A 13084-nucleotide genomic window follows, 5' to 3' on the forward strand; every position below is an offset into this window, starting at 1 on the left:
TCGGCTCTCCCTCTCTGAGATCTGTGTACCCCTTTGCTCTGGACGTCCGCTCTCTTCTCCGTGGTGCAGCCCGACACCAGACCACCGCAACAACAAGGGAAAGAGAGAGAGACAGGTTGGGAGTAAGGATCGACCTGCCAATGCTCATGCTCAGCAGAGAAGCAATTACAGAAGCAAGACCTTCCACCTTCTGCACCCCACAATGATCCTGAGTCCATACTCCCAGAGGGATAAAGAATAGGGAAGCTATCAAGGGAGGAGATTGGATACGGAGTTCTAGGAGTGGGAATTGTGTGGAAATGTATCCCTCTTATCCTATAGTATTGTCAAAATTCCCATTTTATAAATAAAAGTAAAACAAACAAACAAAAAAACCCCAAGTCTCATAGCAAGCCATGGGCTATGTGTGGTCAACTCCATGCCAAGAATCAAGAGGAAATAAAATTGTCTCCAGAAAGACTGTATAATAAACAATCTTATAAGTAAAATTTCACCATAAAATCAAGATAATTATGTAGGAGAGAAAGACAGCCTTGCTCAAAAGTACTATAAATAGAGGGAAATAGTTAATAAGGTAATATTTGAAAGTGCTACATAGTTAAAGACATCTCTCTTAAATATTCTATTATTCCTTCCAAGCTTTGTAAAATAAGTTACTCAGTGAAGAACCTCAGATGCTGTCTTTGACTCACTGAACCCACTCTTTAGCAAAACACAGTTGGCAACATAAAAACCACAGATATGCCATCTCCTGTGTTACATCACAAGTTTTAATCTATGTATCAAAATAGTGAAGTGAGTTTTTGCTTGTAAAATAAATATAAATAAGAAAAATCCCTTGGGGCCCAGTCGTGGCACATCAGGTTAAGTGCACACATTACCATGTGTGAGGACCTGTGTTCAAGCTCCTGGTCCCTACTTTCAGGTAGAAAAGCTTCACAAGCAATGAAGCAGGTCTGCAGGTGTTTCTCTGTCTCCCCCTCTTTACCTCCCTCTCTCCTCTAAATTTCTCTGCCCTATCAAATAAAATAAATAAAGTTAAAAAATAAAATAAGTTACTAATAGAAAAGAAAGCTACAAAAATCCCGGGACTGGGTGGTGGCACACCTGGTTGAACACACATGTTACAGTGCACAAAGACCCAGATTCAAGCCCCTGGTCCCCACCTGCAAAAGGAAAGCTTTACAAGTGGTGAAGTAGGGCTGCAGGTGTCTCTCTTTCTCTCTCCTTCTCTATCTCCCCTACCCTCTTGATTTCTGACTATCTCTATCCAATAAATAAAGATAATAATTTTAAAAAAATCCCTAAGGATTCCACATTAGCAAGTATAATTTAACACCACCACAATCTCTAAAAATGTATAAGTGCAAAGAATAAAACTTCTGCCACTTTTGTCCTTTGTTTTAGTACAACAAAATACTGAATAAATATCCTCCGAAATTTCCTGGTACTATACCATACTCTATATCCATTGTATCTGTGCTTGTTTCAAAGTCCTATTTCTTGGTTATCTAAATAATATGAATTTAAAGTAACATGTGAACTATATAGTCAAGAATTTAATAATGAAAAATGTTCATTAGTTACATGAAGTGTTATGATATTTTATTATTGTTTTGAGTCTCTTGATAAGAGCCTTTACATATACAAAAGGAGTCAGTCTGATGGCATTTAACCTAACATGTAGTTAATCCTTCAGTACTCTTATGCACCTATAATAGACACTGAAATTGATAGAAATCCAGAGATAGGTGTCCACGGATCTCAGGAATGTGAAATAAATAATAAATACTGATTTCAAGATCCACTGGGTTATGTTCAGAAAGGGGAAACCATAGTCATAAAATATTATAATCAGATTTTCAATTCACATACTGAAGTGTTCAGTAGCATGTTGGCAATGCTCATTTAATAAGTTTGAGGGGGCAAAATAATCCCTGGTTTGTGGCATTTTCCAGTTCTGGTGATACTATACCCTGACATGCAGACCCTTTATTGTTTGATTTTAAACCTATTATTTGATTGATTTGACTTCAAGCTCATTTCACTGAATGCAAAGTTGGAAGGAAAAGTATTGGCTCTCCAGAATTCAAATCCTTATATTAGTATAAGTTGGTACAAGGATGTCACTGGAATACATGCATGTTTATAACTAACTCCAAATACTGTAAGAGATAAAAGTCAAGTTTCTAGGATATGCCTGTGTGTCTCTATCTGAATGGATTTTCAGGAGTGACCTCTTAACCTTTGAGAATACATTCTCCATGTGATAAGGAAAAAATATCTCTAGCACATAGGATAAATTTTCCATCATCAAATATTTTAGATTTCTTAATAAATAATTCAGAAAATGTGTTTTTCCTTTAACATGTCTCTATATATCCAGGTATAATCCTTTTTGTAAGTTCCCAAGTAAGTGAAAAGGAAACAAACAAGACATTACATTTCAGTGTTGATTTTAGACAAAAATTAACCTAAGGCAACTTATTAGTAAAAGGGAAAAATATGTTAGAAGCAACAAATCTCACCACAGAACTTGAGTGCCCCACCTTGAAATTAAGAGGTGTGTGTGTGCTTGTGTGTGCGCTTATGTATGTGTGTATCTGTATGTGTGTATGTATGTGTGTGCTTGTGAGTGCAATGACAATAATTAAGAACAAAGGATCAAAAGCCATCTTTTTGCAGTTTTTCCACAAAGAGAGACTCTTCAAAGCTTGACTTTATCAGGAAAATTAGGAGGAAATAAATGCATTAAACTGCAAGTTCAATAAAAGGGTAAAAACCAAGAGCAGCAATAGCTCTTGGCATTTCAACACAACTGTAGCAAAGAAATAATAAAAGGAATAACAAAAGAGCAGACATATACCCAAGTTCTGAGTCTGACTGCAGCTGGAGCACTGAGGGGTCTGTGTCCCACTGCAGGGTCCTAATCGTGCAGCACAAAGGAAAAAGAACACAGAATTAACAAAACGAGAGGGGAACAAAACAAAACAAACCATGTCAGTCATCAAGGCAAGGCATATACAATACATACATGGAACATCTCCCCACTTTTTCAGCACCCCCCCCAAAGGTGAATATTAAGACATCATGCATATTGAGCAACAAGAGAAAATGAGGATTCATTCCTTCCTTTGAAAAGCCATTTGGTATGCAAGCTATAGTTTTCCTGAAAGTAAGCCCAGAATCAAGTATTCAAACTACATACACACCTTTACCCTTTTACTTGTTTGTTCTATATTGCACTGAAGCTTGCATGACTGGGGGGTGTAAACTGCTGCAGTTATTTCTTTTCAACCCAGAACCTATCCACATCTAGAAGAGCCAAACACTTCCATGTTGTAAAGAGAACCAAATGCAAGGATACAAGCAGGCTATCATAGCAATATGTAAGCAAGTTGGGGTAGATGAAGGTTAGTTGCAAAATAATTCACTGAAACTCAAGATTTGGGTTACAGTCTTTTTTATGTAAATACATGGATGTTTCCCATAAGTATAATTTATCTCTAAGATGTCTAAGATGCCTTACATTTTAAAAACATTTCAAAAGAGAACACAAAGTATCAGCAGTTAATCAAGGCATTCAATTTCCCTTGTTATTTCTCCTTCAAAATAAGAGGGAGTAAATAGCTCTTCTGTAAACAAAATGTCCCCTTAAAGTCTCTTCCAGTTTCTGACACATAAATAGTTACAGGTGAATCACTCATGAAGCTTTCTGGTAGGCAACTAGTGGGCAGCTCTTGAGTCAGACATCTGAGATATAAATTTTTCTCAGACTTACCAGCTGTGTGACATTGCACAGGACAATTTTGCTTATTCTTTTGTTTCATGGCTCACACATGCTCTAATTCACTCTTCCACGGGCTGACTTTTTTATTCTTTTGTTTCAGGCAGAGAAACAGATAGACGTTAAGACAAACCCTGAGAGACACCACAACACCAGAGTTTTCCCCCAGTGCTTTGGCACTCCCCTATGGTGTCAGAAGTTAAATCCCGGCTGTATGCAGGCAAGGCACAAGTCCTACCAAGTGAACTATCTTCTGATCTTTTGCAGTGTGGTCCACAGATTAGTAGTATCAGCATTTCCTGGGAGCTTGTTGAAAATGCAGGCTCAGATACCACCCCACACTTCCTGTCTCCACACTACAGTTTAATGAAGTTCCAAGTGATTCATGAGCACCTTAAACTTTAAGAAATCCTGCTCAATTTTCTTGCCTGTAAAAATTTACCATAGTGGGAGTCGGGCTGTAGTACAGCGGGCTAAGCGCAGGTGGCACAAAGCACAAAGACCGGCATAAGGATCCCAGTTCGAACCCCAGCTCTCCACCTGCAGGGGAGTCGCTTCACAGGCGGTGAAGCAGGTCTGCAGGTGTCTATCTTTCTCTCCTCCTCTCTGTCTTCCCCTCCCTCTCTCCATTTCTCTCTGTCCTATCCAACAACAACAACAACAATAATAACTACAACAATAAAACAACAAGGGCAACAAAGGGAATAAATAAATAAAATAAATATTAAAAAAAATTTACCATAGCTTATAAGGTAATTTATGATCTGGCCTGTAGCTATTTCCCAAAATCATCTTTAAACCATTCTTGCATCCTCTGTGTCCTCATGTCCCATATTCTCTTTGATGTCTCTCCTTCAAAATGTTGCTTGGTTCCTGCCTTTGCTTCCTTTGGATCTTGGCTCAAATTTCACCTGCTCAGAGAGACTTTCCTTCTTTCACCACACTGTCTACAGTAGTATCTCCTTGACACTCTTCACCCCCTTCCCTTATCTTGCTTTAGTTTCTTTGGATCACTTATCTTCTACCTAGGATTTGATTATATAATAGCACATTTATTTATTTATTTGTGCTTGCTGTTTGACTCTGGAAATTAAGTCTCATAATTCCAAGGGTAGCTGTATCCCTAGATTAAAGGGATATGCACAGAGATGTGTCTTTCATATATTCAAAGAAATGACTTTTCTTTGATCTTCTGCAGAAATTACATGCAATTAGACCTATACACTGCACAAAGAAACTATTAGATAAACTCTCACTACGACTATATCAACTATACCTGCTAACTAATATTATTTTTAACCAATCTGATAAAGTCTACATAAACTTCAGATAGCATGATGGTTATGCAAAAGACTGTCATGTTTGAAGCTCCCAGGTGAGGTCCCAACTTCAATCCAGCATTACTATAAACCAGAGATGAATAGCGCTCTGGCAAAAAAGAAAGAAAACAAATTTAGAGAGCAACCTGTGAGGTGTACAGTAGTTAAAGTATTAGATTCTCAAACATGAGGTCTGGAGTTAGCTCCCGGCAACATATATGCAGGAGTGATACTCTGGTTTTCTGTCTTTTTTTATAAAGGAAACAAATGTAATGCAACTCCACACCTTCTATGACTAGATCTGTCTTGTTCTCTTACTCTGGACCTCATATTTGAGAATCTAATACTTTTAACTACTGTACACCTCAAACCTCACAGGCTGCATTTTAATTTTTTTCTTTTCTTTTCTTTTGAACACTAAAAGATGAGGATACCCAATAGTAACACTAATTGATCACTACAAGGATTCAAGAATTGGCTCGTGTGTGTGTGTGTGTATCGGGGGTGGGATGGGGAGGAGATTGACCCCATAAATAGAACAAGCAATATTCAAATACCAGCAGAATGTTTAGGAATTCAGTTCAACCTGATATTATGTCTGGAAACAGCAACTGATTCTACAGATTGAGAGCTCTGTCATACAAATCCATGTACCCCCTACTCTGACTTCAGACATCAGTCACAAGCACAAGTTATTATCTATGCTTCTGATTAGTTAGCTATAGTGAATTACAACAATCTCCATCCTTGTACTTCAAATCTAAGATATCTGTATTTCTTGCCAGACTGATTTTATAATTCTTCCCCAAAGTCCATTACATTTCTAGATCTACCCACAGAAGTAAGAAAATATTTTATTTATAAGATTAGCAGTTTATTATAAGTGTATATAACTCAAAAAGAGCCCACTAGAAGAGACAGGTGCATAGGGCTTGTCTGGGAACAGGGCATGAAGTTTTCCTGCCCTATCCAGTTACACTATCTTCCCCAAATTTCCATGTGTTCACCAGCATGGAAGTTCTCTGAACCCTGTCTTTTGGGAGTACTGAGGCTTAATGACACAGATAGGACTAAATCATTACCTACTGGTAATTGAACTCAATCTCAAACCCCTCTCACCTTCTTAGGGGTTAAACATGAGATTTCAGAGACTCCAATCACCTGATTGATTCTTTTGACAATCAATCCCCCCGCCCTTGGATGTTTGCAAAAAAAAAAAAAATTATTAACGTAATAAGAGGCTTTTCTTTGCTGTCCTACTTAGTGTTTAAAAATGTCTGTGTCAAGAGGCTAATAACCAGAATATATAAAGAACTTGCAAGTCCCAACAACAAGAAAACAAATAACCCCATCCAAAAATGGGGGGAGGACATGGACAGAATATTAACCACAGAAGAGATCCAAAAGGCCAAGAAACACATGAAAAAATGCTCCAAGTCTCTGATTGTCAGAGAAATGCAAATAAAGACAACAATGAGATATCACTTCACTCCTGTGAGAATGTCATACATCAGAAAAGGTAACAGCAGCAAATGCTGAAGAGGTTGTGGGTTCAAAGGAACCCTCCTGCACTGCTGGTGGGAATGTCAATTGGTCCAACCTCTGTGGAGAACAGTCTGGAGAACTCTCAGAAGGCTAGAAATGGACCTACCCTATGATCCTGCAATTCCTCTCCTGGAGATATATCCTAATGAACCCAACACACCCATCCAAAAAGATCTGTGTACACATATGTTCTTGACAGCACAATTTGTAGTAGCCAAAACCTGGAAGCAACCCAGGTGTCCAATAACAGAAGTGTGGCTGAACAAGTTGTGGTATATATATACTGGAATACTACTCAGCTATAAAAAATGGTGACTTCACCGTTATTAGCCGATCTTGGATGGACCTTGAAAAATTCATGTTAAGTGAAATAAGTCAGAAACAGAAGGATGAATATGGGATGATCTCACTCTTAGGTAGAAGTTGAAAAACAAGTTCAGAAAAGAAAATACAAGTAGAACCTGAACTGAATCTGGCGTGTTGCACCAAAGTAAAAGACGCTGGGGTTGGTGGGCAGGGAGAATACAGATCCAAGATGATGACAGAGGACCTAGTGGGGGTTGTACTGTTATATGGAAAACTGGGAAATGTTATCCATGTACAAACTATTGTATTTACTGTTGAATGTAAAACATTAATTCCCCAATAAAGAAATTAAAAAATGTCTGTGTCAGAAACAGAGATACAGACTTAAAACATATTTATTATTACAAATTACATCATGCCTTATAGGTGTTGGTACAGTGGGTAGAGCACTTGACTTGAAAGCAAGTGGTTTTAAATTCAATCCCTGGCATTGCATATATCAGAGTGTTACTCTAGTTCTCTTTCACTTTCACAAATAAATAAATACACAAGTAAATAGATCTTTAAGAAACATTTACAAAGAAAGTCATAATATTGTAACCACAGTTACCTAAACTAGTATTTCTCAAACTTTAATACTTATACAACAACCTGAGAATATATATTGTTAAAATCTGGAGTAATCCAGAGTTAGGAGTGATGGAGTGACTTGATACTCTGATTTTTTTTTTTTTTTTTAACAGGCTCCAGCAGATGCAGATGGTGTCGGTCAATGGGCCACATATAAGAATCAGTAGTTCTCAAACCATGCCATGGATCACAGTCATCTGGAGAACTTACTAAACTACAGAGTTCTGATTTCAAATCTTCCAGTAAAACTTTCATTCAGTAGATTTGGAATGGGATCTTAGAACAAGTTCCCAAGTAACACAGCTGACCCAGAGACTGCCTTTTAGAAAATGACTAGGCAAGTTTATTGCTTTCATCAGTCAGCAAGAAGAAAGCATCACTGATTCTCAGATATAAAATATCTAAACCTATTATTAACTCAAACATGGTCTAAAGCCCAGGCTTCTTTCAGGACAATTATATCTGAATGCCTGGGCCGGAGCCCAGACATATATTTGAAAACTCTCCAAGTGATTCTAACATTCAGCTGGAGTGAGAACCACTGTGTTCAAGGAAAACAGCTCTCCACCGATTCTTGTACTACTTCTTTTCAAATGGTAGAAATAATGGAATCTAGCATATTTTTGTTCATATATTTCTGGAGATCAAATCTATTATCTTTAATGCTATTTCTTTGGCTATAGACAGAAGAGCAGTTGCAGGCTCGTGCATTCTCTTGTATGGGGCAGGACTATCTATTTTAGCCTGAATTTATCTTAAGGTTTCAGATGGGATAATCTTTACTGAACTATTCCATTTTTCTCTGGGGCAAGTAAAGAAACCAGAAATTCTTGGGTGATGAGGCTGCTCTATTATCTATCTAACATCCCACCTGAACTCATTGTACCTTCCCTTAAGAGAGAAAAATGATGACTCCCTCAGAATCACTGACTGAAAAAATTCTACAAATCAGCAGACTGGAGTTCTCATCTACTCATCCAGAACAACAAAGGTGGTCTTTGTAACTAAACCACAATAATCCTACCTCCCTTACACACACTCTTGTCCACACATATTAGGCAGTAAAATAAATCATAGTTATGTATCATTAAAAAGCAGTGCAGGGAGAAATAAGTAGGGTAGCAAGGAGTCAAGCCAAGGATATACATCCCTTTTCTTTGAAAAATAATTTAAAGTAAATGCACTAAATGAACAAAGGTCACTTGTGTTTCTCAGTATAGCCAAGGAATGTTTACTTTTTAAAAAGCCCTTTAAAGGGCAGATTCTTATAAAAGGTTTCCTGGGTCTAGAAGTGGGATGTGTGTGATCTAGTGGGGTCACTTTTTGTGCATCATCAGAAAAGTTTCTGTTCTTCCTCTGCAAAATGAGGATTCAGGACAACAGGATATTTAAGGTTGTTTTCTGCCTGATTTTCAAACATTAGATAGTTACTAAACTGTCTTTTAGCTTTCTCTTCTCCAGATAAAATATCTTTGCTTAACGAATTCATACAACTCTTATTTTTCAACCATATTAACAAGTTAGTCATTGAAAACAAAATGGTTTCACAATAGTTTTCTGTGCATTCTGAGATCATTCCAAATGCTTATTTAAGATGAAAGAAATCACAGAATTATGTATGAGTGTATGTGAAATAATATACTACACATGATTGCAAAATGTGTTCATTCAGAAGTTACCTTATTTACTACATTTACTTATTCACTAAGTCCTTCTAGCTCCATCCAAGATGGGTCAGAGAAGGTGGGTTCATTGTTCTTCATAGCTGCGTAGTATTCCATTGTGTATATATATCACAGCCTTCTCAGCCATTCATCTGTTGTTGGGCACCTGGGTTGCTAGAAGAAGAAGCTACTATGAATTGTGCTGCTATGAACATAGGTGTACACATATCTTTTTGGTTGGGCGTTATGGAGTCCTTGGGTTATATCCCTAGGAGACGAATTACTGGGCCATATGGAAAGTCCATGTCTAGCCTTGTGAGAGTTCTCCAGACTGCTCTCCACAGAGGCTGGATCCATTTACATTCCCACCAGCAATGCAAAAGGGTTCCTCTGTCCCCACAGCCTCTTCAGCATTTGTTGCTGCTGTCCTTTTTGATGTATGCCATTCTAACAGGGGTAAGATGGTATCTCACTGTTGTCTTTATTTGCATTTCTCTGACAATCAGTGACCTGGAGCAATTTTTCATGTGTTTGTTAGCCTTTTGTATCTCTTCTGTAGTGAATGTTCTGTTCATATCCTCTGCCCATTTTAGGATTGGGTCATTTGTTTTTTTGTTGCTAAGTTTGCTGAGCTCTTTGTATATTTTGGTGATTAGTCTCGTCTGATATATGGCATGTGAAGATCTTCTCCCATTCTGTGAGGGGTCTCTTTATTTGTGTGATAGTTTCTTTGTCTGTGCAGAAGCTTTTCAATTTGACGTAGTCCCATTGATTTGTTTCTGCTTTAGTCTTTCTTGCAATTGGATCTGTACCATCAAAGATGTCCTTGAGGTTTAGGTGGGAAAATGTTCCACCAATGTTTTCCTCTAAGTATTTGATAGTTTCTGGTCTAACATCCAGGTCCTTGATCCATCTGGAGATGACTTTTGTTTCTGATGAGATAAAGTGGTTCAGTTTCATTCTCCTGCATGTTCCAACTGCCGCCTCCCCCCCCCCCCCCAACTCTTCATCTGAACTATTCCAGCCTTTAGGTTCATGATTAGTCAACAATTTGTTTGACTCTATATGTTAACTCTTTTTTCAACCACCAGGTTCCAGATACTAACATAATGCCAATTGGACTTCCCTGGGCAGATGACCTCACCAATGTGTCCTGGAGACCCGCTTCCCCAGATCCCCACTCCACTAGGGAAAGAGAGAGACAGACTGTGAGTATGGATCAATCTGTCAACGCCCATGTTCAGCAGGGAAGCAATTACAGAAGCCAGAGTTTCCACCTTCTGCACCCCATAATGACCCTGGGTTCCTACTCCCAGAGGGATGAAGACTTGAAAAACTATCAGGGGAAGAGATGGGATACAGAGTTGGGAATTGTGTGGAGTTATACCCTCTTATCCTATGGTTTTTGTCAGTGTTTCCTTTTTATAAATAAAATTAAAAAAAAAAGATCTTGAATAAACACTAATAATTATGTTAAAATTTTAAAAGATTTATTTACTTATTCAATTTATTGCTATTAAAGGCCCAATATATGAAATATTGAGATAGAAAACTAAAAGACTTCCCTGGGAACCTACAACTGTTATGAAGAAATAAAACATATATACCCAGTTTAGTGGAGCAAGGTAGCAAAAAAAGCATGACACATAAGCAGCACCATAGGTGTAACATTTACGGGGGGGGAGGGGGGAGGGGGGAGAGGAATGTAGTTCTTGCAACTTGTGCCCAACCTGGCACAGTTTAAAGTTTCAATAAATAGGGGAGTCGGGCTGTAGCACAGCAGGTTAAGTGCAGGTGGCGCAAAGCACAAGGACCAGCATGAGGATCCTGGTTAGAGCCCTGACTCCCCACCTGCAGGGGAGTCGCTTCACAGGCGGTGAAGCAGGTCTGCAGGTGTCTATCTTTCTCTCCCCCTCTCTTTCTTCCCCACCTCTCTCCATTTCTCTCTGTCCTATCCAACAACTACGACAACAATAATAACTACAACAATAAAACAACAAGGGCAACAAAAGGGAATAAATAAATAAAATAAAATAAATAATAAAGTTTCAGTAAACAGAAGCTGCAAAATCAGAAGATGCCATAGAAAGTAATAGCTTATTCTGTGCTAGCCAACCAGCCAACCATTAGACCATACTTTCACTATCTTACGAAGTCAGAGAGGAAGACACACTCACTCTGAAAATGATAAAAAATTCCACTCAATTTCTGAAAGATTTGGTAGGATTTGTACAGAACAAATTCAGTTTTGTCAATGTTTAGTTTATTGGATTTAAGTACCTGAATTAATCTAACAGACATATTAACTATTAAGTCAAGTGTCAATTTACCAATGTATCAGAGGAACTATGCAGGCCTGACAAAAATCTTCTCTTCTTAAAGGCCAGATTCCTGGGATGCCAGGTAACCAGCAGTGTCTTTGAGATCAGAACAAGTGAAAGTGAATATTTAACTATTACTGCTTCTCCCTCCCTTGTTCCCCAACTCTGTCAGAAACTTTAGCAGAACCAAACATAAGTTTTACTGATACAAGAGACTCTATTTTCCCTAATTCCTGGGATCCCAACAAGCCCCTTCTGTTTTAATAGTCTGTCTTTAACTATACTCAATTATAGCTTGTCTAGTGATTTCTCTCATGTTTTTTCATAGCAAACTTGCTATTTGCAAGCCCTAAATAACTCAGTAATTCCTTACCAACCCTAGGCTAAAGTCCCTGTTGTAGTGAAATCAAGCCCCCAAAGAAACTTATCCTCAACCACTTTCCTTCCTAGGGGGAGGAACCAGGACCCTATGGCAAGAAGAATATGAGGGATAATTCATGGAAGGAAGCAAGATCTTGTCCCTGACCTTCTCAGCCTACCTCATTTCCACCAGTCTAAAAAGTAGTCATTACTGGAAAAAGAAAAAAAAAAGGAGGGCTGATCTGAATAAATTCAGATAAACTGAATAATAAACTGGCCTCAAATTACACAATAAAGTAGATTTTCATTTCACACAGAAGATTGGTATGCAGAGCTTGGTTTTCTTTTTAAGATTTTATTTATTAATGAGAAAGTAGGAGAGAGCTTGATTTTCTTTTTTTTAATTTTTATTTATTTATTTACTTTTTGCCTCCAGGGTTATTGCTGGGGCTTGGTGCCTGCACTATAAATCCACTGGTCCTGGAGGCCATTTTTACCCCATTTTGTTGCCCTTGTTGTTGTTGCTGTTGTTACTGTTGCCATTGATGTTGTTGTTATATAGGAAAGAGAAAAATCGAGAGAGGAGGGGAGACAGAGAGGGGGAGAAAAAGACACCTGCAGACCTGCTTTACTGCTTGTGAAGTGAACTCCCTGCATGTGGGGAGTCAGGGGCTCCAACTGGGATCCTGAACTGGTCCTTGCGCTTTGTGCCAGGTGCGCTTAACCCCCTGCGCTACCGCCCTGACTTGAGAGAGTTTGCTTTTCTATAGCACCAGGCAGTAGGCTCTCTTATTTGGCTTTAATGGTTTCATGGCCACAGTTGGCTTGTCAATTCTGGACATCCCAATTTAAGTCAGATTTCCCAACTTTACTTAATAATACTAAGTATAGAAAGTTCTCATAACTTGGAAAATAATCATTGACTTATTTGGCCCTATGCATGACAATGGACCCTCTAACATATATATCTATTGCTATGCCACAGTTTATAATAGGATTATTTGTTTTGTCATAGTTTTTTTTTTAATAGATATCATCAAAATCCTTCAAATCAGCAGTGACTTACTGTGAAGCTAGTGGAACTTTATATTTTAAACTTTTTACCAATTCATCACTAACCAGTTCCTTAATGGAGACTTCACTGGCTCATAA

At 38.2% G+C, this 13084-nt stretch overlaps 1 protein-coding gene across 5 annotated transcripts in view; it reads right to left on the reverse strand.

The window, feature by feature from the left end:
* The window catches only part of DYNC1I1 (dynein cytoplasmic 1 intermediate chain 1), a 486729-nt gene that overhangs the window by 386846 nt on the left and 86799 nt on the right, over positions 1–13084 (reverse strand). For 3 of the 5 annotated variants that reach the window (XM_060196200.1, XM_060196195.1, XM_060196198.1), the window contains exon 5: positions 2867–2926. The exons of the other annotated variants lie outside the window; for them this stretch is intronic. In XM_060196200.1, the coding sequence (XP_060052183.1) occupies positions 2867–2926 (60 nt within the window). The remainder of the gene's footprint in view (positions 1–2866; positions 2927–13084) is intronic. 5 annotated transcript variants of the gene reach the window in all.

The sequence above is a fragment of the Erinaceus europaeus genome, chromosome 8, assembly GCF_950295315.1.
Source record: "Erinaceus europaeus chromosome 8, mEriEur2.1, whole genome shotgun sequence".
Classification (NCBI taxonomy): Eukaryota; Metazoa; Chordata; class Mammalia; order Eulipotyphla; family Erinaceidae; genus Erinaceus; species Erinaceus europaeus.